This window comes from Pseudophryne corroboree, chromosome 5 (assembly GCF_028390025.1).
Source record: "Pseudophryne corroboree isolate aPseCor3 chromosome 5, aPseCor3.hap2, whole genome shotgun sequence".
Classification (NCBI taxonomy): domain Eukaryota; kingdom Metazoa; phylum Chordata; class Amphibia; order Anura; family Myobatrachidae; genus Pseudophryne; species Pseudophryne corroboree.
In genome coordinates this window covers 847,072,006-847,098,015 of record NC_086448.1, presented here as the reverse complement: position 1 = coordinate 847,098,015, position 26,010 = coordinate 847,072,006, and the positions used below count along the sequence as shown (strand labels likewise).

At 50.4% G+C, this 26,010-nt stretch overlaps 1 protein-coding gene across 1 annotated transcript in view; it reads left to right on the top strand.

The window, feature by feature from the left end:
* The window catches only part of LOC134929706 (SCO-spondin-like), a 583,357-nt gene that overhangs the window by 505,272 nt on the left and 52,075 nt on the right, over positions 1–26,010 (top strand). The window contains exons 101-103 of the mRNA XM_063925285.1: positions 595–641; positions 6,419–6,583; positions 9,434–9,645. Coding sequence (XP_063781355.1) covers positions 595–641; positions 6,419–6,583; positions 9,434–9,645 — 424 coding nt within the window. The remainder of the gene's footprint in view (positions 1–594; positions 642–6,418; positions 6,584–9,433; positions 9,646–26,010) is intronic.

Below are 26,010 nucleotides of genomic sequence, written 5' to 3'. Positions count from 1 at the left end.
GGGCACTGCTTATATACCACCAGAGTGGGCTGTATACAGTATATAGAGGGCACAGGTTATATACCACCCGAGTGGGCTATATACAGTATATAGAGGGCACAGCTTATATACCAACAGAGTGAGCTGTATACAGTATATAGAGGGCACAGGTTATATACCACCAGAGTGGGCTGTATACAGTATATAGAGGTTATATACCACCAGAGTGGGCTATATACACTATATAGAGGGCGCAGGTTATATACCACCAGAGTGGGCTATATACACTATATAGAGGGCGCAGGTTATATACCACCAGAGTGGGCTATATACAGTATATAGAGGGCACAGGTTATATATCACTAGGGTGGGCTGTATACAGTATATAGAGGGCGCAGGTTATATACCACCAGAGTTGGCTGTATACAGTATATAGAGGGCACAGGTTATATACCACCAGAGTGGGCTATATACAGTATATAGAGGGCACAGGTTATATACCACCAGAGTGGGCTGTATACAGTATATAAAGGGCACAGCTTATATACCCCCAGAGTGGGCTGTATACAGTATATAGGGGACGCATGGTGTAATATGTCGGTCTCTGTCTTCTAGCACCTGCCATATGGGCGCTTTCACCTGCACTGCAGATACCTGCGATGGTAACATCTCTCTGTACATTATAGAATTACTACTGTAAAAGTATTTGTCAGTCTGTTCTCCTGTCACTGCACTGTGTTCTCCTGTCACTGCACATCGTTCTCCTGTCACTGCACTGCGTTCTCCTGTCACTGCACTGTGTTCTCCTGTCACTGCACTGTGTTCTCCTGTCACTGCACAGTGTTCTCCTGTCACTGCACAGTGTTCTCCTGTCACTGCACAGCGTTCTCCTGTCACTGCACAGCGTTCTCCTGTCACTGCACAGCGTTCTCCTGTCACTGCACAGCGTTCTCCTGTCACTGCACAGCGTTCTCCTGTCACTGCACAGCGTTCTCCTGTCACTGCACTGCGTTCTCCTGTCACTGCACACTGTTCTCCTGTCACTGCACACTGTTCTCCTGTCACTGCACACTGTTCTCCTGTCACTGCATGGCGTTCTCCTGTCACTGCACTGTGTTCTCCTGTCACTGCACTGTGTTCTCCTGTCACTGCACAGCGTTCTCCTGTCACTGCACAGCGTTCTCCTGTCACTGCACAGTGTTCTCCTGTCACTGCACTGTGTTCTCCTGTCACTGCACAGTGTTCTCCTGTCACTGCACAGTGTTCTCCTGTCACTGCACAGTGTTCTCCTGTCACTGCACAGCGTTCTCCTGTCACTGCGCGGTGTTCTCCTGTCACTGCACACTGTTCTCTTGTCACTGCACACTGTTCTCCTGTCACTGCACACTGTTCTCCTGTCACTGCACACTGTTCTCCTGTCACTGCACGGCATTCTCCTGTCACTGCACGGCGTTCTCCTGTCACTGCACAATGTTCTCCTGTCACTGCACTGTGTTCTCCTGTCACTGCACAGTGTTCTCCTTTCACTGCCCGGCGTTCTCCTGTCACTGCACAATGTTCTCCTGTCACTGCGCTGTGTTCTCCTGTCACTGCACACTGTTCTCCTGTCACTGCACAATGTTCTCCTGTCACTGCACAGGGTTCTCCTGTCTCTGCGCGGTGTTCTCCTGTCGCTGCACTACATTCTCCTGTCACTGCGCAGGGTTCTTTTGTCACTGAACTACATTCTCCTGTCACTGCGCAGGGTTCTCCTGTCACTGCGCAGGGTTCTCCTGTCACTGCGCAGGGTTCTCCTGTCACTGCACAACGTTCAACTGTCACTGCGCAGGGTTCTCCTGTCACTGCACAACATTCTCCTGTCACTGCGCAGGGTTCTCCTGTCTCCTGTCACTGCGCAGCGTTCTCCTGTCACTGCACTACATTCTCCTGTCACTGCACAATGGGGGTCTTTCCGAGGTGATCGCAGCCCTGCAAAATTTTGCAAGGCTCCGATCATGACAGTAGACATGCGGGGGGACGCTCAGCACAGGGCTAGTCCGCCCCGCATGTCAGTGCCGGCGCCCCAACACAGAAGTGCAAAAGCATCGCACAGCGGCGACAGTAGCTCCCGACCAGCGCAGCTTTAGCGTATTGGCCGGGAACTATTCGCCGCTAACTGGCCTGCAGCGGGTGCGTGTGATGTCACTCATCACATGCTGCGATAAACTGCAGCGTGCGATCGGGTCAGAATGACCCCCAATGTTCGCCTGTCACTTCACAACGTTCCCCTATCACTGCACAGTGTTCTCGCCTGTCACTGGGTGTCATTCCGAGTTGTTCGCTCGCTGCTGATTTTCGCAACGGAGCGATTAAGGCAAAAATGCGCATGGTACGCAGTGCGCATGCGCTAAGTATTTTAGCACAAAACTTAGTAGATTTACTCATGTCCGAACGAAGAATTTTCATCGTTGAAGTGATCGGAGTGTGATTGACAGGAAGTGGGTGTTTCTGGGCGGAAATACAAAAGGGATTTTTCCCACGCACTCTGCTGGCTGTTAGTAAGAAGAACTATATACTATGTAATAATAGGAAATTTAGAGCTCTTCGTTACATATGTTTTGCAAAAGATATGATAAGCCTCCAGGCCACTTCACGGCTGCTCTATTACTGGAGGTCCCTAACTAAGCATAGGTCCAGGGCTTGGACCCCACAAAGTCGGCTCAGGCCCGACCACCCCAGGGCAGCACACCATTCAATGTTCTCCTGTCACTGCGCGGTGTTCTCCTGTCACTGCACAATGGGGATCACGCCGAGTTGATCGCTCGCTAGCTACTTTTTGCAGCGCTGCGATCAGATAGTCGCCGCCTATAGGGGAGTGTATTTTTGCTGTGCTAGTGTGCGAACACTTTTGTAGCCGAGCGGTACAAAAAAGTTTTGTGCAGTTTCTGAGTAGCCCAGAACTTACTCAGCCGCTGCGATCACTTCAGCCTGTCTGGTCTCGGAATTGACGTCAGATACCCGCCCTGCAAACGCCTGGACACGCCTGCGTTTTTCCAACCACTCCCAGAAAACGGTCAGTTGACACCCAGAAACGCCCTCTTCCTGTCAGTCTACTTGCGATCGGCCGTGCGAATGGATTCTTCATTAAATCCATCGCCCAGCACCGATCCTCTTTGTACTCGTACGACACGCCTGCGAATTGCAGTGCATATGCATGTGCAGTTTTGCTGAGTTTCTCCTGTCACTGCGCGGTGTTCTCCTGTCACTGCGCGGTGTTCTCCTGTCACTGCGCGGTGTTCTCCTGTCACTGCACTGTGTTCTCCTGCACAATGTTCTGCTGTCACTGCGCTGTGTTCTCCTGTCACTGCACTGTGTTCTCCTGTCACTGCGCTGTGTTCTCCTGTCACTGCACAGTGTTCTCCTGTCACTGCACAGTGTTCTCCTGTCACTGCACAGTGTTCTCCTGTCACTGCACTGTGTTCTCCTGTCACTGCACAGTGTTCTCCTGTCACTGCACAGTGTTCTCCTGTCACTGCGCGGCATTCTCCTGTCACTGCGCTGTGTTCTCCTGTCACTGCGCTGTGTTCTCCTGTCACTGCGCTGTGTTCTCCTGTCACTGCACAGTGTTCTCCTGTCACTGCACAGTGTTCTCCTGTCACTGCACTGTGTTCTCCTGTCACTGCACAGTGTTCTCCTGTCACTGCACAGTGTTCTCCTGTCACTGCGCGGCATTCTCCTGTCACTGCGCTGTGTTCTCCTGTCACTGCACAATGGCCGTCATTCCGAGTTGTTCGCTCGCTAGCCACTTTTCGCAGCTTTGCACACGCTAAGCCGCCGCCCTCTGGGAGTGAATCTTAGCTTAGCAGAATTGCGAACGAAAGATTCGCAAAATTGTGAATAGAAATTTCTGTGCAGTTTCTGAGTAGCTCCAGACTTACTCCTACACTGCGATCAGTTCAGTCAGTTTTGTTTCTGGTTTGACGTCACAAACACACCCAGCGTTCGCCCAGGCACTCCCCCGTTTCTCCAGCCACTCCCGCGTTTTTCCTGAAAACGCCAGCGTTTTTTCACACACTCCCATAAAACGGCCAGTTTCCGCCCAGAAACACCCACTTCCTGTCAATCACATTACGATCAGCAGAACGAAGAAAAATCCTCGTAATGCCGTGAGTAAAATACCAAACTTCTTAGCAAATTTACTTGACGCAGCCGCAGTGCGAATATTGCGCATGCGCAGTTAGCGGAAAATCGCACCGATGCGAAGAAAAATAACGAGCGAACAACTCAGAATGAGGGCCAATGTTCTCCTGTCACTGCACTGTGTTCTCCTGTCTCTGCGCTGTGTTCTCCTGTCACTGCGCTGTGTTCTCCTGTCACTGCGCTGTGTTCTCCTGTCACTGCGCTGTGTTCTCCTGTCACTGCGCGGTGTTCTCCTGTCACTGCGCGGTGTTCTCCTGTCACTGCGCTGTGTTCTCCTGTCTCTGCGCTGTGTTCTCCTGTCTCTGCGCTGTGTTCTCCTGTCACTGCGCGGTGTTCTCCTGTCACTGCGCGGTGTTCTCCTGTCACTGCACTGTGTTCTTCTGTCTCTGCGCTGTGTTCTCCTGTCACTGCGCGGTGTTCTCCTGTCACTGCGCTGTGTTCTCCTGTCTCTGCGCTGTGTTCTCCTGTCACTGCGCTGTGTTCTCCTGTCTCTGCGCTGTGTTCTCCTGTCACTGCGCTGTGTTCTCCTGTCACTGCTCGGTGTTCTCCTGTCACTGCGCGGTGTTCTCCTGTCACTGCGCGGTGTTCTCCTGTCTCTGCGCTGTGTTCTCCTGTCTCTGCGCTGTGTTCTCCTGTCTCTGCGCTGTGTTCTCCTGTCTCTGCGCTGTGTTCTTCTGTCTCTGCGCTGTGTTCTTCTGTCTCTGCGCTGTGTTCTCCTGTCACTGCGCTGTGTTCTCCTGTCTCTGCGCTGTGTTCTCCTGTCTCTGCGCTGTGTTCTCCTGTCTCTGCGCTGTGTTCTCCTGTCACTGCGCTGTGTTCTCCTGTCACTGCGCTGTGTTCTCCTGTCACTGCGCTGTGTTCTCCTGTCACTGCGCTGTGTTCTCCTGTCACTGCGCGGTGTTCTCCTGTCACTGCGCGGTGTTCTCCTGTCACTGCGCGGTGTTCTCCTGTCACTGCGCGGTGTTCTCCTGTCTCTGCGCTGTGTTCTCCTGTCTCTGCGCTGTGTTCTCCTGTCTCTGCGCTGTGTTCTCCTGTCTCTGCGCTGTGTTCTTCTGTCTCTGCGCTGTGTTCTTCTGTCTCTGCGCTGTGTTCTCCTGTCACTGCGCTGTGTTCTCCTGTCTCTGCGCTGTGTTCTCCTGTCTCTGCGCTGTGTTCTCCTGTCTCTGCGCTGTGTTCTCCTGTCACTGCGCTGTGTTCTCCTGTCACTGCGCTGTGTTCTCCTGTCACTGCGCTGTGTTCTCCTGTCACTGCGCTGTGTTCTCCTGTCACTGCGCGGTGTTCTCCTGTCACTGCGCGGTGTTCTCCTGTCACTGCGCTGTGTTCTCCTGTCACTGCGCTGTGTTCTCCTGTCACTGCGCTGTGTTCTCCTGTCACTGCGCTGTGTTCTCCTGTCACTGCGCGGTGTTCTCCTGTCACTGCGCGGTGTTCTCCTGTCACTGCGCTGTGTTCTTCTGTCTCTGCGCTGTGTTCTTCTGTCTCTGCGCTGTGTTCTCCTGTCACTGCACAGCGTTCTCCTGTCTCTGCGCTGTGTTCTCCTGTCTCTGCGCTGTGTTCTTCTGTCACTGCGCTGTGTTCTCCTGTCACTGCGCTGTGTTCTCCTGTCACTGCGCTGTGTTCTTCTGTCACTGCGCTGTGTTCTCCTGTCACTGCGCTGTGTTCTCCTGTCACTGCGCGGTGTTCTCCTGTCACTGCGCTGTGTTCTCCTGTCACTGCGCTGTGTTCTCCTGTCTCTGCGCTGTGTTCTCCTGTCTCTGCGCTGTGTTCTCCTGTCTCTGCGCTGTGTTCTTCTGTCTCTGCGCTGTGTTCTCCTGTCTCTGCACGGTGTTCTCCTGTCTCTGCACGGTGTTCTCCTGTCACTGCGCGGTGTTCTCCTGTCACTGCGCTGTGTTCTCCTGTCACTGCGCTGTGTTCTCCTGTCACTGCGCTGTGTTCTCCTGTCACTGCGCGGTGTTCTCCTGTCACTGCGCGGTGTTCTTCTGTCTCTGCGCTGTGTTCTCCTGTCACTGCGCTGTGTTCTTCTGTCTCTGCGCTGTGTTCTCCTGTCACTGCACAGCGTTCTCCTGTCACTGCGCTGTGTTCTCCTGTCTCTGCGCTGTGTTCTTCTGTCACTGCGCTGTGTTCTCCTGTCACTGCGCTGTGTTCTCCTGTCACTGCGCGGTGTTCTCCTGTCACTGCGCTGTGTTCTCCTGTCACTGCGCTGTGTTCTCCTGTCACTGCGCGGTGTTCTCCTGTCTATGAATGTTTATTTCTCTGTTTCCAGTGGACTGCCAGTGGTCCCAGTGGTCAGACTGGACTCCATGCTCAGTCACATGTGGTAGTGGTACCCAGATCTCACACCGACGGCAGATTCAACACCGCATGTATGACGGGATGGATTGCACAGGATCTCCGGCACGCCAGAGGATATGCGAACTCCCAGACTGCAGTGAGTTATATACTGGTCTGATGGCATCTGATACACTGTACCCACTTCATACCATGTATTCACCACACACACTGCATAAGCTGTACAGTTACACCTGATACACCGTACCCACCTCACACACTGCACCTGATACACCGTACCCACCTCACACACTGCAGCTGATACGCCGTACCCACCTCACACACTGCACCTGGTACACTGTACCCACCTCACACACTGCACCTGATACACCGTACCCACCTCACAAACTGCAGCTGATACACCGTACCCTCTTCACACACTGCAGCTGATACACTGTACCCATCTCACACACTGCACCTGGTACACCGTACCCACCTAACACACTGCACCTTAAACACTGCACCCACCTAACACACTGCACCTTATACACTGTACCCACCTAACACACTGCACCTTATACACTGTACCCACCTAACACACTGCACCTGGTACACCGTACCCACCTCACACACTGCACCTGGTACACCATACCCACCTCACACACTGCACCTGGTACACCATACCCACCTCACACACTGCACCAGATACACTGTACCCACCTCACACACTGCACCTAATACACTGTAGCCACCTCACACACTGCACCTGATACACTGTAGCCACCTCACACACTGCACCTGATACACTGTAGCCACCTCACAAACTGCACCTGATGCACCGTACCCACCTCACACACCACACATGATGCACCGTACCCACCTCACACACTGCACCTACCCACCTCACACACTGCACTTCATACACTGTACCCACCTCACACACTGCACCTGATGCACTGTACCCACCTCACACACTGCACCTAATGCACTGTACCCACCTCACACACTGCACCTGATGCACTGTACCCAACTCACACACTGCACCTGATACACTGTACCCACCTCACACACTGCACCTGATACACTGTACCCACCTCACACACTGCACCTCATACACTGTACCCACCTCACACACTGCACCTGATGCACTGTACCCAACTCACACACTGTACCTGATACACTGTACCCACCTCACACACTGCACCTCATACACTGTACCCACCTCACACACTGCACCTCATACACTGTACCCACCTCACACACTGCACCTCATACACTGTACCCACCTCACACACTGCACCTGTCGTACCCACCTCACACTCTGCACCTCATACACTGTACCCACCTCACACACTGCACCTCATACACTGTACCCGTCTCACACACTGCACCTCATACACTGTACCCACCTCACTCACTGCACCTGATACACTGTACCCACCTCACACACTGCACCTGATACACTGTACCCACCTCACACACTGCACCTCATACACTGTACCCACCTCACACACTGCACCTGTCGTACCCACCTCACACTTCACCTCATACACTGTACCCACCTCACACACTGCACCTCATACACTGTACCCGCCTCACACACTGCACCTCATACACTGTACCCGCCTCACACACTGCACCTCATACACTGTACCCACCTCACTCACTGCACCTCATACACTGTACCCACCTCACTCACTGCACCTCATACACTGTACCCACCTCACTCACTGCACCTCATACACTGTACCCACCTCACACACTGCACCTGATACACTGTACCCACCTCACACACTGCACCTGATACACTGTACCCACCTCATTCACTGCATCTGATACACTGTACCCACCTCACTCACTGCACCTGATGCACTGTACCCACCTCACACACTGCACCTGATGCACTGTACCCACCTCACACACTGCACCTGATGCACTGTACCCACCTCACATACTGCACCTGATGCACTGTACCCAACTCACACACTGCACCTGATACACTGTACCCACCTCACAACTGCACCTCATACACTGTACCCACCTCACACACTGCACTTCATACACTGTACACACCTCACACACTGCAGCTGATACACTGTACCCACCTCACACACTGCACCTGATACACTGTACCCACCTCACACACTGCACCTGATGCACTGTACCCACCTCACACACTGTACCTGATACACTGTACCCACCTCACACACTGCACCTCATACACTGTACCCACCTCACACACTGCACCTCATACACTGTACCTACCTCACACACTGCACCTCATACACTGTACCTACCTCACACATTGCACCTCATACACTCTACCCACCTCACACATTGCACCTCATACACTCTACCCACCTCACACACTGCACCTGATACACTGTACTCACCTCACACACTGCACCTGATACACTGTACTCACCTCACACACTGCACCTCATACACTGTACCCACCTCATACACTGTACAGACCTCACACACTGCACCTGCCATACCCACCTCAACCTCTGCACCTGATACACTGTACCCACCTCACACACTGCACCTGATACACTGTACCCACCTCATTCACTGCACCTGATACACTGTACCCACCTCACACACTGCACCTCATACACTGTACCCACCTCACACACTGCACCTGTCGTACCCACCTCACACTCTGCACCTCATACACTGTACCCGCCTCACACACTGCACCTCATACACTGTACCCGTCTCACACACTGCACCTCATACACTGTACCCACCTCACTCACTGCACTTGATACACTGTACCCACCTCACACACTGCACCTGATACACTGTACCCACCTCACACACTGCACCTCATACACTGTACCCACCTCACACACTGCACCTGTCGTACCCACCTCACACTCTTCACCTCATACACTGTACCCACCTCACACACTGCACCTCATACACTGTACCCACCTCATACACTGCACCTGATACACTGCTCCGAGTTACGCTACACCAGCTCACTGCCTTCTCCTTGGTTTAGGCTGCCCCAGTGGGGAGAGATGGAGGCGACACTCCCCGGATGCTGAGTTCTGTGAGCGGACCTGTCAGGAAGTGTATGAGGAACCCTGGAGGAATTGTAGCAGTGGGGCCCGCAGTGGTTGTGTGTGCGAGGCCGGGCTGTATCGGAGCAGCACGGACACGTGTGTCAGTCCCGCTCATTGTGAGTGTGAGCACGAGGGAGAGATCTACCAGGTATGTAACCCCCAATCCGTTACTCATAGCAACACACCATCTTCCTGCTTTCTGAGACTGAGCATTGTAACGGCTGTGCTGCTGTTTCATACAGGACCCCCATCACTCCCAGTCACTCCCTAGTCACCGCCAGTCACTCCCCGTCACTCCCTAGTCACCGCCCGTCACTCCCAGTCACCCTCATCACTCCCAGTCACCCCCCGTCACTCCCAGTCACCCCCCGTCACTCCCCGTCACCCCCAGTCACTTCCGTCACCCCTCCTCACTCCCAGTCACCCCCCGACACTCCCAGTCACTCCCAGTGATCATGTATTTGTATATAGGGAAACCAGGTCATGGACATTACTTCTTGCTCAGCTTTGCTACCAAACAGTGATATCTGCGGTGTAGCGGGCCACGGGCCAATGAAGAAAATCCCCAGGAGGAGGTGATTGTGACGGCCGCCAGACACATAGTGCAGTTACACTGTAATAATAGTAATAGTTACACAGAAGATTAATACAGCAATACACAGGCCACAAAGACATAAAAATGAAAACCTAGAACGTGTAGAGTAATCATAATACAGGATTGGTGTAGGCATATTGGGTAATATCCTCCAGGGGATGTGTATTCCACCCTCATAGGGTACCAGGTGCGGCAGCCATCTTGGGCGCACTGTGTAGGATTACCCTGGGTGGAATAGGACACCCCTAGAAGAGATGACACAAAATGGGGGTGATTGCAGTGTCCTAACGTTCAGAGTAGCGCCCCAACGAAACCACCAGGTCCATGTATTTATCATCCCATCCACGAGTGCACCAGATGAGGCAGCCATGTTGGGCGCACTACAAAGGTTACACTAGGAGGTGAGCCATACAAGGGCCCAATACATACATGGGAAAACTGACACATGTGTTGTAGTATGATATACACTGGACTGAAAGATCCACATGAGGCACATCCTGCCCACAGAGGAACCATCAGAGGCAGCCATCTGGGGCTCACTGCGCAGGTCACTCTGGCGGGGTACACATTACAGGAATAGCACACAGTGGAGGTACACATCCCAGGAATAGCACACAGTGGAGGTACACATCCCAGGAATAGCACACAGTGGAGGTACACATCCCAGGAATGTATACAGTGGAGGTACACATTACAGGTATAGCACACAGTGGAGGTACACATCCCAGGAATAGCACACAGTGGAGGTACACATTACAGGTATAGCACACAGTGGAGGTACACATCACAGGAATAGCACACAGTGGAGGTACACATTACAGGAATAGCACACAGTGGAGGTACACATCACAGGAATAGCACACAGTGGAGGTACACATCACAGGAATAGCACACAGTGGAGGTACACATCACAGGAATAGCACACAGTGGAGGTACACATCCCAGGAATAGCACACAGTGGAGGTACACATCCCAGGAACAGCACACAGTGGAGGTACACATTACAGGTATAGCACACAGTGGAGGTACACAATACAGGAATAGCACACAGTGGAGGTACACATTACAGGAATAGCACACAGTGGAGGTACACAATACAGGAATAGCACACAGTGGACGTACACATTACAGTAATAGCACACAGTGGAGGTACACATTACAGGTATAGCACACAGTGGAGGTACACATCACAGGAATAGCACACAGTGGAGGTACACATTACAGGAATAGCACACAGTGGAGGAACACATTACAGGAATAGCACACAGTGGAGGTACACATCCAGGAATAGCACACAGTGGAGGTACACATTACAGGAATAGCACACAGTGGAGGTACACATTACAGGAATAGCACACAGTGGAGGTACACATTACAGGAATAGCACACAGTGGAGGTACACATTACAGGAACAGCACACAGTGGAGGTACACATTACAGGAATAGCACACAGTGGAGGTACACATTACAGGAATAGCACACAGTGGAGGTACACATTACAGGAATAGCACACAGTGGAGGTACACATTACAGGAATAGCACACAGTGGAGGTACACATCACAGGAATAGCACACAGTGGAGGTACACATTACAGGAATAGCACACAGTGGAGGTACACATCACAGGAATAGCACACAGTGGAGGTACACATTACAGGAATAGCACACAGTGGAGGTACACATTACAGGAACAGCACACAGTGGGGTACACATCACAGGAATAGCACACAGTGGAGGTACACATTACAGGAACAGCACACAGTGGAGGTACACATTACAGGAATAGCACACAGTGGGGTACACATCACAGGAATAGCACACAGTGGAGGTACACATCACAGGAATAGCACACAGTGGTGGTACACATCACAGGAATAGCACACAGTGGAGGTACACATTACAGGAATAGCACACAGTGGAGGTACACATCACAGGAATAGCACACAGTGGAGGTACACATTACAGGAATAGCACACAGTGGAGGTACACATCACAGGAATAGCACACAGTGGAGGTACACATCACAGGAATAGCACACAGTGGAGGTACACATCCAGGAATAGCACACAGTGGAGGTACACATCCAGGAATAGCACACAGTGGAGGTACACATCCCAGGAATAGCACACAGTGGAGGTACACATCCAGGAATAGCACACAGTGGAGGTACACATCACAGGAATAGCACACAGTGGAGGTACACATCCAGGAATAGCACACAGTGGAGGTACACATCACAGGAATAGCACACAGTGGAGGTACACATCACAGGAATAGCACACAGTGGAGGTACACATCACAGGAATAGCACACAGTGGAGGTACACATTACAGGAATAGCACACAGTGGTGGTACACATCACAGGAATAGCACACAGTGGAGGTACACATTACAGGAATAGCACACAGTGGAGGTACACATCACAGGAATAGCACACAGTGGAGGTACACATTACAGGAATAGCACACAGTGGAGGTACACATCACAGGAATAGCACACAGTGGAGGTACACATCCAGGAATAGCACACAGTGGAGGTACACATCACAGGAATAGCACACAGTGGAGGTACACATCCAGGAATAGCACACAGTGGAGGTACACATCCAGGAATAGCACACAGTGGAGGTACACATCCCAGGAATAGCACACAGTGGAGGTACACATCCAGGAATAGCACACAGTGGAGGTACACATCACAGGAATAGCACACAGTGGAGGTACACATCCAGGAATAGCACACAGTGGAGGTACACATCCAGGATTAGCACACAGTGGAGGTACACATCCAGGAATAGCACAGAGTGAGGTGGATGTATGCAGGAAGAATATAAATAGGGACATGGTAAGAACACCTGTGCAGGTGACCATGGAAGGAGAAAGGCCTACTACTACCAGAGGGGTTTCAGGCCTGGTGATCTCATTGCAGAGGTGTGGTGAGTCCACAGAATGTTCCTGAGCTCTTTCTTGATGTTGTTCAAATGTTTTTTTAACTGTTCATTTTGAAAACGCTTAGAGATCGGAACAGTTTGAGTATTGGAACGCAGAATCTACAGATATACTATGGTAAATGAACACAGGCTACAGCTGAGGCAAATGTCCCATTAATCTAAGGTGTTACATTGCACATTGGGGGACCTGATCGCTGGGCTGCTAACTTTGCTGTCCTGCGATCACATAGTCGCCGCCCAAGGGGGGTGTATATTCGCCGTGCAAGTGTGCAATCCCATGTGTACGCCGTGCTACAAATGTCCCTCAGTCAGCGGACAGCTGCAAATCCGTCCGCACCGCACTCACACTTAATGGTTTTTACCAGTGTGTGCGCAGCCCAGGACTTACTCCTACAGAGCGATGAGAACGGGCTGATCGGGGCCGGAGCTGACGTCACACCCGCCCTGAAAACGCATTGGCGCACCTGCGTTATTCCCGACACTCCCAGAAAATGGGCAGTTACCACCCACAAACAGCCTCCTCCTGTCAATCAGCTTGCGAACGCCCGTGCAAATGAAATTTTCGCACAATCCTGTCGCTACATACATATAGGGGTGTAATCTCCAGGGATAGATGGGCACCTCTAAAGGCACAGCAGCCAGGAAACAGCACAACAGTCCAGGATTTTGTGCAGTCTAGCCTTAGCTAGTTTTACATACTGAACAGAAAACATCAAAATAAATCTAGGCTCTAACTAAACAGTACAGATTCCCTCTGTCAGAGTGGTAGGACCTAATGCCCTTGTCACAACCATAAGCATATCCAAAGTACTCACAGGGGGGTATTCAATTAGCTCCGTCATTTTCTGAGCTATTGAATTTACCCCCCTGCGTATTCAATTGCGGGCCGTTTTCACCCATTTTTAAGGCATTTTTGCCAATGCCTTTCACTCCTTTTTCTTTTTTTCTCTTTAGTGGAAAGGCATTGGTGAAAAACGGGCTGTGTTTTCGCTGGCACAGGTGCGAAAACACGTAAATTTGCTGATCCACGTGTTTTTCACTCCTGCCAAATGTTTCGCTTAGGCGAAAAAGTGGCCCTGCTATTGCATAGCACGATTCCCCATTTGCCCTAAAAAAATAACGAAAAGTTACTTTTTTTGCCTAGGTGAAAAAATGTCACTAATTGAATAACCCCCCCCCCCCCCACACAGTCAGAAAATCACAGTGTCTCACAACAAGCCCGCTGCCTGTTCCCCTAACAATTCCTCTTCACACAACCAGTTGGCGTGAAGAGGGGCTTCTGGGCAATCGGAACCCCCTGTAATTGTACCTGTGCTGCAGCCTCAGAATAGAGTATTAAAGGAAGCAAAGATCAGGAACTAATGTAGACTAAACAATGAGGAATGCAGAGACTAGTATCAATAACTATATTGGTATTCTAAACACATGGGTAACATGATAAAATAAAACAAATGTATGAGACAGTATAAATGTATGTACATCATGATGATATTGCCAGGATCAGACCCTTTCTCACCAAGGATGCCACTAAGACCCTCATCCACTCACTGGTCATCTCCAGACTGGACTACTGTAATCTCCTACTGACTGACCTCCCTGACAATTACCTCTCTCTACTCCAATCTATCCTCAATGCTGCTGCCCGGCTCATCTTCCTCACCAAACGCACTACGTCCACCTCCCCTCTCTTACTAGACCTTTACTGGCCTCCCTGACATACACCTCTCTCCTCTCCAATCTATCCTCAATGCTGCTGCCCGGCTCATCTTCCTCACCAAACGCACTACGTCCACCTCCCCTCTCCTACAAGACCTTTACTGGCCTCCCTGACATACACCTCTCTCCTCTCCAATCTATCCTCAATGCTGCTGCCCGGCTCACCTTCCTCACCAAACGCACTACGTCTACCTCTCCTCTCCTACAAGACCTTTACTGACCTCCCTGACATACACCTCTCTCCTCTCCAATCTATCCTCAATGCTGCTGCCCGGCTCATCTTCCTCACCAAACGCACTACGTCCACCTCTCCTCTCCTACAAGCCCTTCACTGGCCTCCCTGACATACACCTCTCTCCTCTCCAATCTATCCTCAATGCTGCTGCCCGGCTCATCTTCCTCACCAAACGCACTACGTCCACCTCTCCTCTCCTACAAGCCCTTCACTGGCCTCCCTGACATACACCTCTCTCCTCTCCAATCTATCCTCAATGCTGCTGCCCGGCTCATCTTCCTCACCAAACGCACTACGTCCTCCTCCCCTCTCCTACAAGACCTTCACTGGCTTCCCTTCCCTTTCACTATCCAATTCAAGCTTCTCACACTCACTTACAAAGCCCTCACCCACTCCTCTCACATCTACATCTCTGACCTTATCTCCCTTTACTCTCCCACCCGTCCTCTTCACTCCGCTAATGCACGCCGACTCTCCTGTCTTCTGATTACGTAAGGAAGGTTTACCAAAGTAAAAAGGCCCGGCGCTTAGAAATAAGGTGTTTGACCTGAAGCAGCTGTTCAAGGGATAGTTAGTCCCTAAGAAATTAGTGTAAAGGAAAAAGTGTACAGCGCTAAAAACTGGATATAAAACAATATATCTTTCTCTGACGTCCTAGTGGATGCTGGGGACTCCGTAAGGACCATGGGGAATAGCGGCTCCGCAGGAGACTGGGCACAGCTAAGAAAGATTTAGGACTACCTGGTGTGCACTGGCTCCTCCCACTATGACCCTCCTCCAGACCTCAGTTAGAATCCTGTGCCCGGCTGAGCTGGATGCACACTAGGGGCTCTCCTGAGCTCCTAGAGAGAAAGTATATTTTAGGTTTTTTATTTTACAGTGAGATCTGCTGGCAACAGACTCACTGCAGCGAGGGACTAAGGGGAGAAGAAGCGAACCTACCTAACTGGTGGTAGCTTGGGCTTCTTAGGCTACTGGACACCATTAGCTCCAGAGGGATCGACCGCATGGAACCGGCCATTGATGTTCGGTCCCAGAGCCGCGCCGCCGGCCCCCTTACAGAGCCAGAAGCAAGAAGAGTCCGGAAAATCGGCGGCAGAAGACATCAGTCTTCACCAAGGTAGCGCACAGCACTGCAGCTGTGCGCCATTGCTCCTCATACACACTTCACACTCCGGTCACTGAGGGTGCAGGGCGCTGGGGGGGGGGGGGCGCCCTGAGCAGCAATAAAAACACCTTGGCTGGTAAATATATCACAATATATAGTCCCAGGGCTATATATGTGATAAATACCCCTGCCAGAATCCATAAAAAAGCGGGAGAAAAGTCCGCGAAAAAGGGGCGGAGCTATCTCCCTCAGCACACTGGCGCCATTTTCTCTTCACAGTGCAGCTGGAAGACAGCTCCCCAGGCTCTCCCCTGTAGTTTTCAGGCTCAAAGGGTTATAAAGAGAGGGGGGGCACTAAATTTAGGCGCAATATTGTTTATACAAGCAGCTATTGGGGGAAAAATCACTCAGTTATAGTGTTAATCCCTGCATTATATAGCGCTCTGGTGTGTGCTGGCATACTCTCTTTCTGTCTCCCCAAAGGACTTTGTGGGGTCCTGTCCTCAGTCAGAGCATTCCCTGTGTGTGTGCTGTGTGTCGGTACGGCTGTGTCGACATGTGGGATGAGGAAGGTTACGTGGAGGTGGAGCAGAGGCCGATAAATGGGATGTCGTCCCCGGTGGGGCCGACACCAGAGTGGATGGATAGGTGGAAGGTATTAACCGACAATGTCAACTCCTTACAAGGCTGGATGACGTAAAACAGCTGTGGGACAGCCGGCTTCTCAGCCCGCGCCTGCCCAGGCGTCTCAAAGGCCATCAGGGGCTCAAAAAAGCGCCCGTTACCTCAGATGGCAGACACAGATGTCGACACGGAGTCTGACTCCAGTGTCGACGAGGTTGAGACATATACACAATCCACTAGGAACATCCGTTACATGATCTCGGCAATGAAAAATGTGTTACGCATTTCTGACATGAACCCAAGTACCACATAAAAGGGGTTTTATTTTTGGGGAGAAAAAGCAGCCAGTGTTTTGTTCCCCCATCAGATGAATGTATGAAGTGTGTAAAGTAGCGTGGGTTCCCCCAATAAGAAACTGGTAATTTCTAAAAAGTTACTGATGGCGTACCCTTTCCCGCCAGAGGATAGGTCACGTTGGGAGATATCCCTTAGGGTGGATAAGGCGCTCACACGTTTGTCAAAAAAGGTGGCACTGCCGTCTTAGGATACGGCCACCTTGAAGGAGCCTGCTGATAAAAAGCAGGAGGCTATCCTGAAGTCTGTATATACACACTCAGGTTATATATTGAGACCTGCAATTGCCTCAGCATAAATAGTGCTGCTGCAGCGGGGTCTGATACCCTGTCAGATAATAATACTCTAAGACAGGGATAATAGTTTGCTAACATAGAGCATATTAAAGACGTCGTCTTATATATAAAGGATGCACAGAGGGATATTTGCCGGCTGGCATCCAGAATTAATGCAATGTCCATTCTGCCAGGAGGGTATTAGAAACCCCCGGCAGTGGACAGGTGATGCTGCCTATAAAAAGGCACATGGAGATTCTGCCTTATAAGGGTGAGGAATTGTTTGGGGATGGTCTCTGGGACCTCGTATCCACAGCAACAGCTGGGAAGAAAAATTTTTTACCTCAGGTTTCCTCACAGCCTAAGAAACCAGGTACAGTCCTTTCGGCTTCAGAAAAGCAAGCGGGTCAAAGGCACTTCCTTTCTGCACAGAGACAAGGGAAGAAGGAAAAAGCTGCACCAGCAGCCAGTTCCCAGGATCAAAAATCTTCCCCCGCTTCCTCTGAGTCCACCGCATGACGTTGGGGCTCCACAGGTGGAGACAGGTGCGGTAGGGGCGCGTCTCGTTAACTTCAGGGACCAGTGGGTTTGCCCACAGGTGGATCCCTAGGTTCTGCAAATAGTATCACAGGGATACAGGCTGGAGTTCGAGGCGACTCCCCCTCGCCGTTACCTCACATCAGCCTTGCCTGCTGCCCTCGGAGAAAGGTAGTACTGGCGGCAATTCACAAGCTGTACTTCCAGCAGGTGAAATCAAGGTACCCCTCCTTCAACAAGGCCGGGGTTACTATTCCAAAATGTTGTGGTACCGAAACCAGACGGTTCGGTAAGACCCATTCTAAAATTGAAAGCCTTGAACACTTATATATGAAGGTTCAAGTTCGAAATGGAATCGCTCAGGGCGATTATTGCAAGCCTGGAGAATTTCATGGTATCACTGGACATCAAGGATGCTTACCTGCATGTCCCTATTTACCCTCTTCACCAGGAGTACCTCAAAATTGTGGTACAGGATTGTCATTACCAATTCCAGACGTTGCCATTGGTCTGTCCCCGGCACCGAGGTATTTACCAAGGTAATGGCCAAAATAATTATCCCGTACTTGGACGATCTCCTTATAAAGGCGAGGTCCAGGGAGCAGTTGTTCGGCGGAGTAGCACTATCTCGGGAAGTGCTACAACAGCACGGCTGGATTCTGAATATCCCAAAGTCGCAGCTGGTTCCTACGACGCGTCTACTGTTCCTGAGTATGGTTCTGGACACAGAACAGGATAAAAAGGGTTTCTCCCGGAGGAGAAGTCCAAGGAGTTGTCGTCTCTAGACAGAGACCTCCTAATACGTATACAGGTGTCGGTGCATCAATGCACGCGAGCCCTGGGAAGGATGGTAGCTTCTTACGAAGAAATTCCATTCGCCAGGTCCCATGCAAGGATTTTCCAGTAGGATCTGTTGGACATGTGGTCCGGGTCGCATCTTCAGATGCATCGGCGGATAACCCTGTCTCCAAGGGCCAGGGTGTCGCTGTTGTGGTGGCTGCATAGTGCTCATCTTCTAGGGGGCCGCAGATTCGGCATACAGGACTGGGTCCTGGTGACCACGGATGCCAGCCTTCGAGGCTGGGGGGCAGTCACACAGGGAAGAAACTTCCAAGGCTATGGAAAAGTCAGGAGACTTCCCTACACATAAATATTCTGGAACTAAGGGCCATTTACAATGCCCTAAGTCAGGCTAGACCCCTGCTTCAACACCGGCCGGTGCTGATCCAGTCAGACAACATCACGGCGGTCGCTCATGTAAACGACAGGGCGGCACAAGAAGCAGGATGGCGATGGCAGAAGCCACAAGGATTCTCCGATGGGCTGAAAATCATGTGTTAGCACTGTCAGCAGTGTTCATTCCCGGAGTGGACAACTGAGAAGCAGACTTTCTCAGAAGACACGACCTCCACCCGGGAGAGTGGGGACTTCATCCAGAAGTCTTCCAAATGATTGTACACCGTTGGGAAAGGCCACAGGTGGACATGATGGCGTCCCGCCTCAACTAAAAGTTACAAAGATATTGCGCCAGGTCAAGGACCCTCAGGCGATAGCTGTGGACGCTCTGGTAACACCGTGGGTGTACCAGTCGGTGTATGTGTTCCCTTCTCTGCCTCTCTTACCCAGGGTAATGAGAATAATAAGAAGGAGAGGAGTAAGAACTATACTCATTGTTCCGGATTGGCCAAGAAGAGCTTGGTAACCAGAACTCCAAGAAATGATCTCAGAGGACCCATGGCCTCTGCCGCTCAGACAGGACCTGCTGCAGCAGGGGGCCTGTCTGTTCCAAGACGTACCGCGGCTGCGTTGGATGGCAAGGCGGTTGAACGCCGGATCCTGAAGGAAAAGGGAATTCCGGAGGAAGTTATCCCTACGCTAATTAAAGCTAGGAAAGAAGTGAACGCAAACCATTATCACCGCATATGGCGGAAATATGTTGCGTACTGTGAGGCCAGGAAGGCCCCAAAGGAGAAATTTCAGCTAGGTCGATTTCTGCACTTCCTACAGTCAGAGGTGACTATGGGCCTACAATTGGGTTCCATTAAGGTCCAGATTTCGGCTCTATCGATTTTCTTCCAAAATGGAACTGGCTTCACTGCCTGAAGTTCAGACTTTTGTTAAGGGAGTGCTGCATAGTCAGCCCCCGTTTGTGCCTCCAGTGGCACCGTGGGATCTCAACGTGGTGTTGGATTTCCTGAAGTCGCATTGGGTTGAGCCACTTAAATCCGTGGAGCTATAATACCTCACGTGGAAAGTGGTCATTCTGTGGGCCTTGGCGTCGGCCAGGCATGTATCAGAATTGGCGGTTTTGTCATACAAAAGCCCTTATCTGTATTTTATATGGGAAAGGCGGAATTGAGGACTCGTTCCCAATTCCTTCCTAAGGTGGTATCAGTTTTTCATGTGAACCAACCTCTTGTGGTGCCTGCGGCTACTTGGGACTTGGAGGATTCCAAGTTACTGGACGTAGTCAGGGCCCTGAAAAGTATATGTTTCCAGGACGGCTGGAGTCAGGAAAACTGACTCGCTATTTATCCTGCATGCACCCAACAAGCTGGGTGCTCCTGCTTCTAAGCAGACTATTGCTCGCTGGATCTGTAGCACGATTCAACTTGCACATTCTGCGGCTGGACTGCCGCACCCTAAATCTGTAAAAGCCCATTACACAAGGAAGGTGGGCTCATCTTGGGCGGCTGCCCGAGGGGTCTCGGCTTTACAACTTTGCCGAGCTGCTACTTGGTCAGGGGCAAACACGTTTGCAAAATTCTACAAATTTGATACCCTGGCTGAGGAGGACCTTGCGTTCTTTCATTCGGTGCTGCAGAGTCATCCGCACTCTCCCGCCCGTTTGGGAGCTTTGGTATAATCCCCATGGTCCTTACGGAGTCCCCAGCATCCACTAGGACGTCAGAGAAAATAAGATTTTACTCACCGGTAAATCTATTTCTCGTAGTCCGTAGTGGATGCTGGGCGCCCGTCCCAAGTGCGGACTGTCTGCAATACTTGTATATAGTTATCGTTAACTAAAAGGGTTATTGTTGAGCCATCTGTTGAGAGGCTCTGTAATGTTCATACTGTTAACTGGGTATAATATCACGAGTTATACGGTGTGATTGGTGTGGCTGGTATGAGTCTTACCCGGGATTCAAAATCCTTTCCTTATTGTGTCAGCTCTTCCGGGCACAGTATCCTAACTGATGTCTGGAGGAGGGTCATAGTGGGAGGAGCCAGTGCACACCAGGTAGTCCTAAAGCTTTCTTAGCTGTGCCCAGTCTCCTGCGGAGCCGCTATTCCCCATGGTCCTTACAGAGTCCCCAGCATCCACTACGGACTACGAGAAATAGATTTACCGGTGAGTAAAATCTTATTTTTTTATTTTGTAACCTTAAAAGATCTAGTTGCAACTAGCAAATAACATGTAAAATATTAGATAAAAATTAATATAAATGTGAACAGAAAAAGGGCAAACACAGCACAGTAAAATGTTTGGTATATTACCACATAAGGAAGCCACACACAGTCTCCTATTTGTAATCCTTGGAAGAAATGCCACAGTCCAGGGGATATAAATACCACTTGTTATGAAGTGTTTAGTCCATATGGAGTGAGATGGAATGACCTTTGATTGCTTCTGGACAATTGCAGTCCTGTTGGTAAGCTTGGTCCTGTGCTCCTTTCTCGGACAGCAACAAGTTCCCCATTAGAGATCGTAGGCGGACTTCTAGGCGTATTCCAGGATAGATGTAGTATCTGTGATGACAGGCTCCTTAAAACCGACGCGTTTCGCTGTGTCAACAGCTTTATCAAGGTGTATGTGTCCACTGTGTAAATGCCCTTTTTAAAGGCTGTGCTGATTGCCCACTGATTACAGCTGTGTTTAATTACAATCCTTATATAATGAGTGAAATAAAATTATATCCAGCTTAGATAATTGTAAATTAATAGAGACAAGTGTATATGTATTTTAAATTTACTTTTACTATTTATTTCATGTATTTTACACCATAAATTGTTACAAGCACTTCCTGGTTCTGCTTAAGATCATGTGACCGCGTGAGCCAGGGGGGGGCGTGGCCTGACTGGGGAGACGGCTGGAAGCAGGGAAGCAGAGCTCCTGCTAAAATCATCTAAATTCCCCAGCTATAATCATCTCTGCTGTCCCATTCCTGCCCCTGCAATCCCCCCTGGTGCTCTGGTTACCTGGGCACTTGGTCGCGGAGCCGGGAGATCGCTTTTGCGGTCTTTGCGGGTTGGGGCCTGTGCCGGGTGCCGGAGCCGCAGGCTGGATTTTCGGCCAGAGCCCGCCGGGAGGCTTCGTGGGCGGAGAGGGAGCCGGATCGACTTACGACGGCCGGAGCGTGTGGATCCCCCTCGCCCCCGTGTGCCGCGAGACCGCTGGGACCCCCTCTGTGAAAGGACTGGTGCGGTGTCCAAGCCCTGCTGTTGCCCGGCGCCCGAGCGGAGAGGAGACGGAGGGACCCGCGGGGCTGCACTTCCGGTCCTGCGGCGGCGCGGGAGGTGAGCACAATTATCAGAGCCCCAGCTCATCATCCGGAGCTCCAGTATCGAAGGGAGTGCGCCGCGGAACCGGGGCAAAGCTCTGTCCGAGTCTGCGGATTGCGGCCCTCCCTTCTGAATAAAGCCGGGGCCTCGATTTTGAAGACATCCGGACCAGACGCCGAGACCACGCGCGGGCTACGGAGCTCACCTGTAAGGACGGGCTGACGATCTGGGCTCCCTGCATTGAGCCTATACCCTACCTGGACCTTCCTCTGGCGGCTGGGAACAACGAGAGCCGCACGGACGAATCCCTCTAGCTGTGAGTACATGGAGGAGGCAGCCATCTTGGGTACTGCAGTGTGAGGTGACATTATAAGCCCAGCATCTGGTGACTCTGTCTGGCTGACAGGACGTTCTCCCCTCTAACCTAACCTATCTCCTGGCTACTCAAATACATAAATTCAGCTAAGTACACCATTCATTTTCTCTGTCTGATGCTGCAGGTCCTCTGATCCCCAGGGCAATTATATTAATAACAGAGCTGCCTAAATAGATTATACTGAGCCTGCCATCTCATAAAAGACTATATTTTATCTCTTTTTGCAATTTGCATTGCTCCCAACTTCTATGTGGAGCTTTAGCTGATGCCAGCCGTACACCATACACCATAGTGTGATACCACCTTCACACACCCCCCACCCACCCTGTTTTGTGCTATATCTCCTCCAAAGTCAAGAGTATATTTGTCTCTCTGGGTCTGAAGCGGCGCTGCTGGACGGGTCGCTGCCCTTGTAGCTATATACGCTCTATCACATAGTCCTGCACACAGTGGTGTATACATTATGTATCCCTCTCCTCACCCTGATGTGATATATATGGAATGATGTCTTCCACCTAGCGGTAACCGTGGATGCCTCTCTTGCGGGGAGTGATACCGACCGTCTTCCGCCCTGTCAGATTGTAATTAATTGAGCTCCTTGGATGTGTTATGGACAAATTCATTACCTTGTCGGCCCCTCAACCTCAACGTCTCAGAGGCGGTGCTAAGAGATTTGCTCATTCTCCAGTTCTACCCTCCCCTCCGGATCCTTGCGACATCTCTATACTACAATCTGAGGAGTTGGACACCATGCCACCAAAAGCCCCCCCCACTCCTCCCTCCTACGCGGAGATTGTAAAAGCTATCAAGGAAACAGTGGAACCCTTACTTCAGACACAAGCCGACAAGCTTATGTCGGCAGTCTCCGATATTAAATCGGAGTTACATTCCATGTCGAGAAAAATTTCTATTAATGAAAACCGCATAGGAGCTAACTTTCAGGAGATCGCGGACCTAAAACAACAAGTGTCACACCTGTCATCGTCTCGGCAGCATATGATGTCCAAACTAGATGATCTCGAAAATCGTTCGAGACGAAATAATTTGAGGATAGTGGGCCTCAGAGAATCCGTTAAAGGCCCCGACCTACTCAAATTCCTGCTTTCAGATCTGCCCGTCCTACTTGGAATTCCGGAAGAATTATCCGCCTTAGAAATAGAGAGGGCACACCGTCTGGGACCACCGAGGGAATCCAATCAAGCACGACCCCGTCCGGTAATATTTCGGTGTTTAAATTTCCGCCACAAGGAACTAATTTGGTCCGCGGCAAGATCCAGGGGCACACTAAAGTGGGAAGACCAAAGAATATTCCTTTTCCAAGACTATTCCGCGGAAGTATCCAGAGCCCGTCGCGAAATGTCTGCTGTCTGTTCACAACTGATACAATCGGGCATGAAGTTTGCATTACTCTATCCGGCCCGCCTACGTATATTCTCATCTCAAGGCCCGAAGGACTTTACAAATGTGGATGACGCAAAAGCATTCGTATCAAGGGAAAGGGATCCCCCGGAATCCAGTGCGATGGACGACAATGAATGATTACTTGCTCAGGACGCTAGATTCTGATTTCCACCTCATAGCCCAGGGTCATGTCCTCTTTTAATATATGTCGTAACAGGTATTAGACAGTTAGGGGGTCAAAGCTCATTAAGACCCTTAGGACCCATTGAGTGGGTCAATTGTCTGGCTTCCACGATTTAGTATAGTCTTGGGGGTACACTCATCCACTTTCCCATGCTGCTGGCCTATACCCGTTTACATAGGCTGTGTTATTATCATTATGTTATAGGCTTATATATTATGTTCTCTTGTTGCTATGGATATCTGATTGCTCACATAGAGTTTACTATGTAATACCTGTAGACGTATTTTCTAGTTAATTCTTGATAGGCCTACACCTTCCCCTAATGATGTCTCTGGATATTGAGGCTCCTACTACAATTAGAGGACGGTGAGGTCACACTGTTTGTTCTTATATCTCCCACTCCTGTGATTGGGGAGTGTCCACGGTTGCTGCAGCCAGTTATGTTATGGTTGTGATGCATTTGTTTCACCGCCGTTTCATTTCTTTGATATTTTTCTATGTTCTCTGTTCTGTCTATCTTTTCTTTTTCCTCTTCCCTGTCTTTTTTATCCCTTTCCCTCTAGGGAGCTGGAGGAATACACCCATTATAGTTGTACTATTGACACCATTACGTATGTATATGCCAATGTTCCTTATTGATGATGTGCACTACAAATGTGGCCTTTCAATTTTTGTGATACCTCTTCCACCTCCTTTCTTCGATCATGGCTGACCACCTAAAAATTTACTCATGGAACGTAAGAGGTATACATTACCCTGTCAAACGTAGACGAATACTTACTTACATGAACAAAGTAAAGGCCGATATAATCCTGTTACAGGAGACACATCTGACTCCAGATGAACACTTAAAGCTTTCCATGCTTCGCCAGAAGATGGTTGCTTCGTCTTCTTACACATCAAAAGCGAGAGGGGTAGCTATCCTTATCCGCAAAGGGATCTCTTATGAGATACATAGCCAGAAAATTGACACACAAGGTAGATTTATCATTTTAGACATTACGTTGGAAGGATCTAGATACATACTTTGTAACATCTATGCCCCCACTAACTATGATAAGTCGTTCTACGTAAAACTCATCAACCTATTGCGACCTTACACGGACACCCCTATTATTCTAGGAGGCGACATGAATCTAGTCTCGTCTGTAGTGCTAGATAGGAAAACAACTTCCTCTTGCAAATATGCCCTTCCAAAGACTAATCTGACATACTTGTCTAATCAGCTGGGTCTGGTTGACATTTGGAGACTTCATAACCCTATAGAACTTGATTACACGTACTACTCCGCTACCTTCAATTCCTTCTCTCGCTTAGACTACTTTTTCGTCTCTGACACACTATCAGACAAAATCACAGATACTAGCATAGAACCAATATTAATCTCAGACCATGCACCCATCTCCATTACGCTCCAAACTAAATACGTACTAGGCGCCTCCTCTCAGTGGAGGTTTCCCGCCCGTCTGGCGGGATCCCAACACTTCCAAGATAAGTTAATTGCCGCCTGGGATGCGTATTGCCTTAATAATTCGGCACATGAATCGAACCCGGCTCTGTTTTGGCAAACTGCCAAGGCGGTGCTGAGGGGAGAGATTATAGCATTTGTCGCTAAATTTAAAAAAGAAATGAACTCCACATATCGTGCTGCTCAA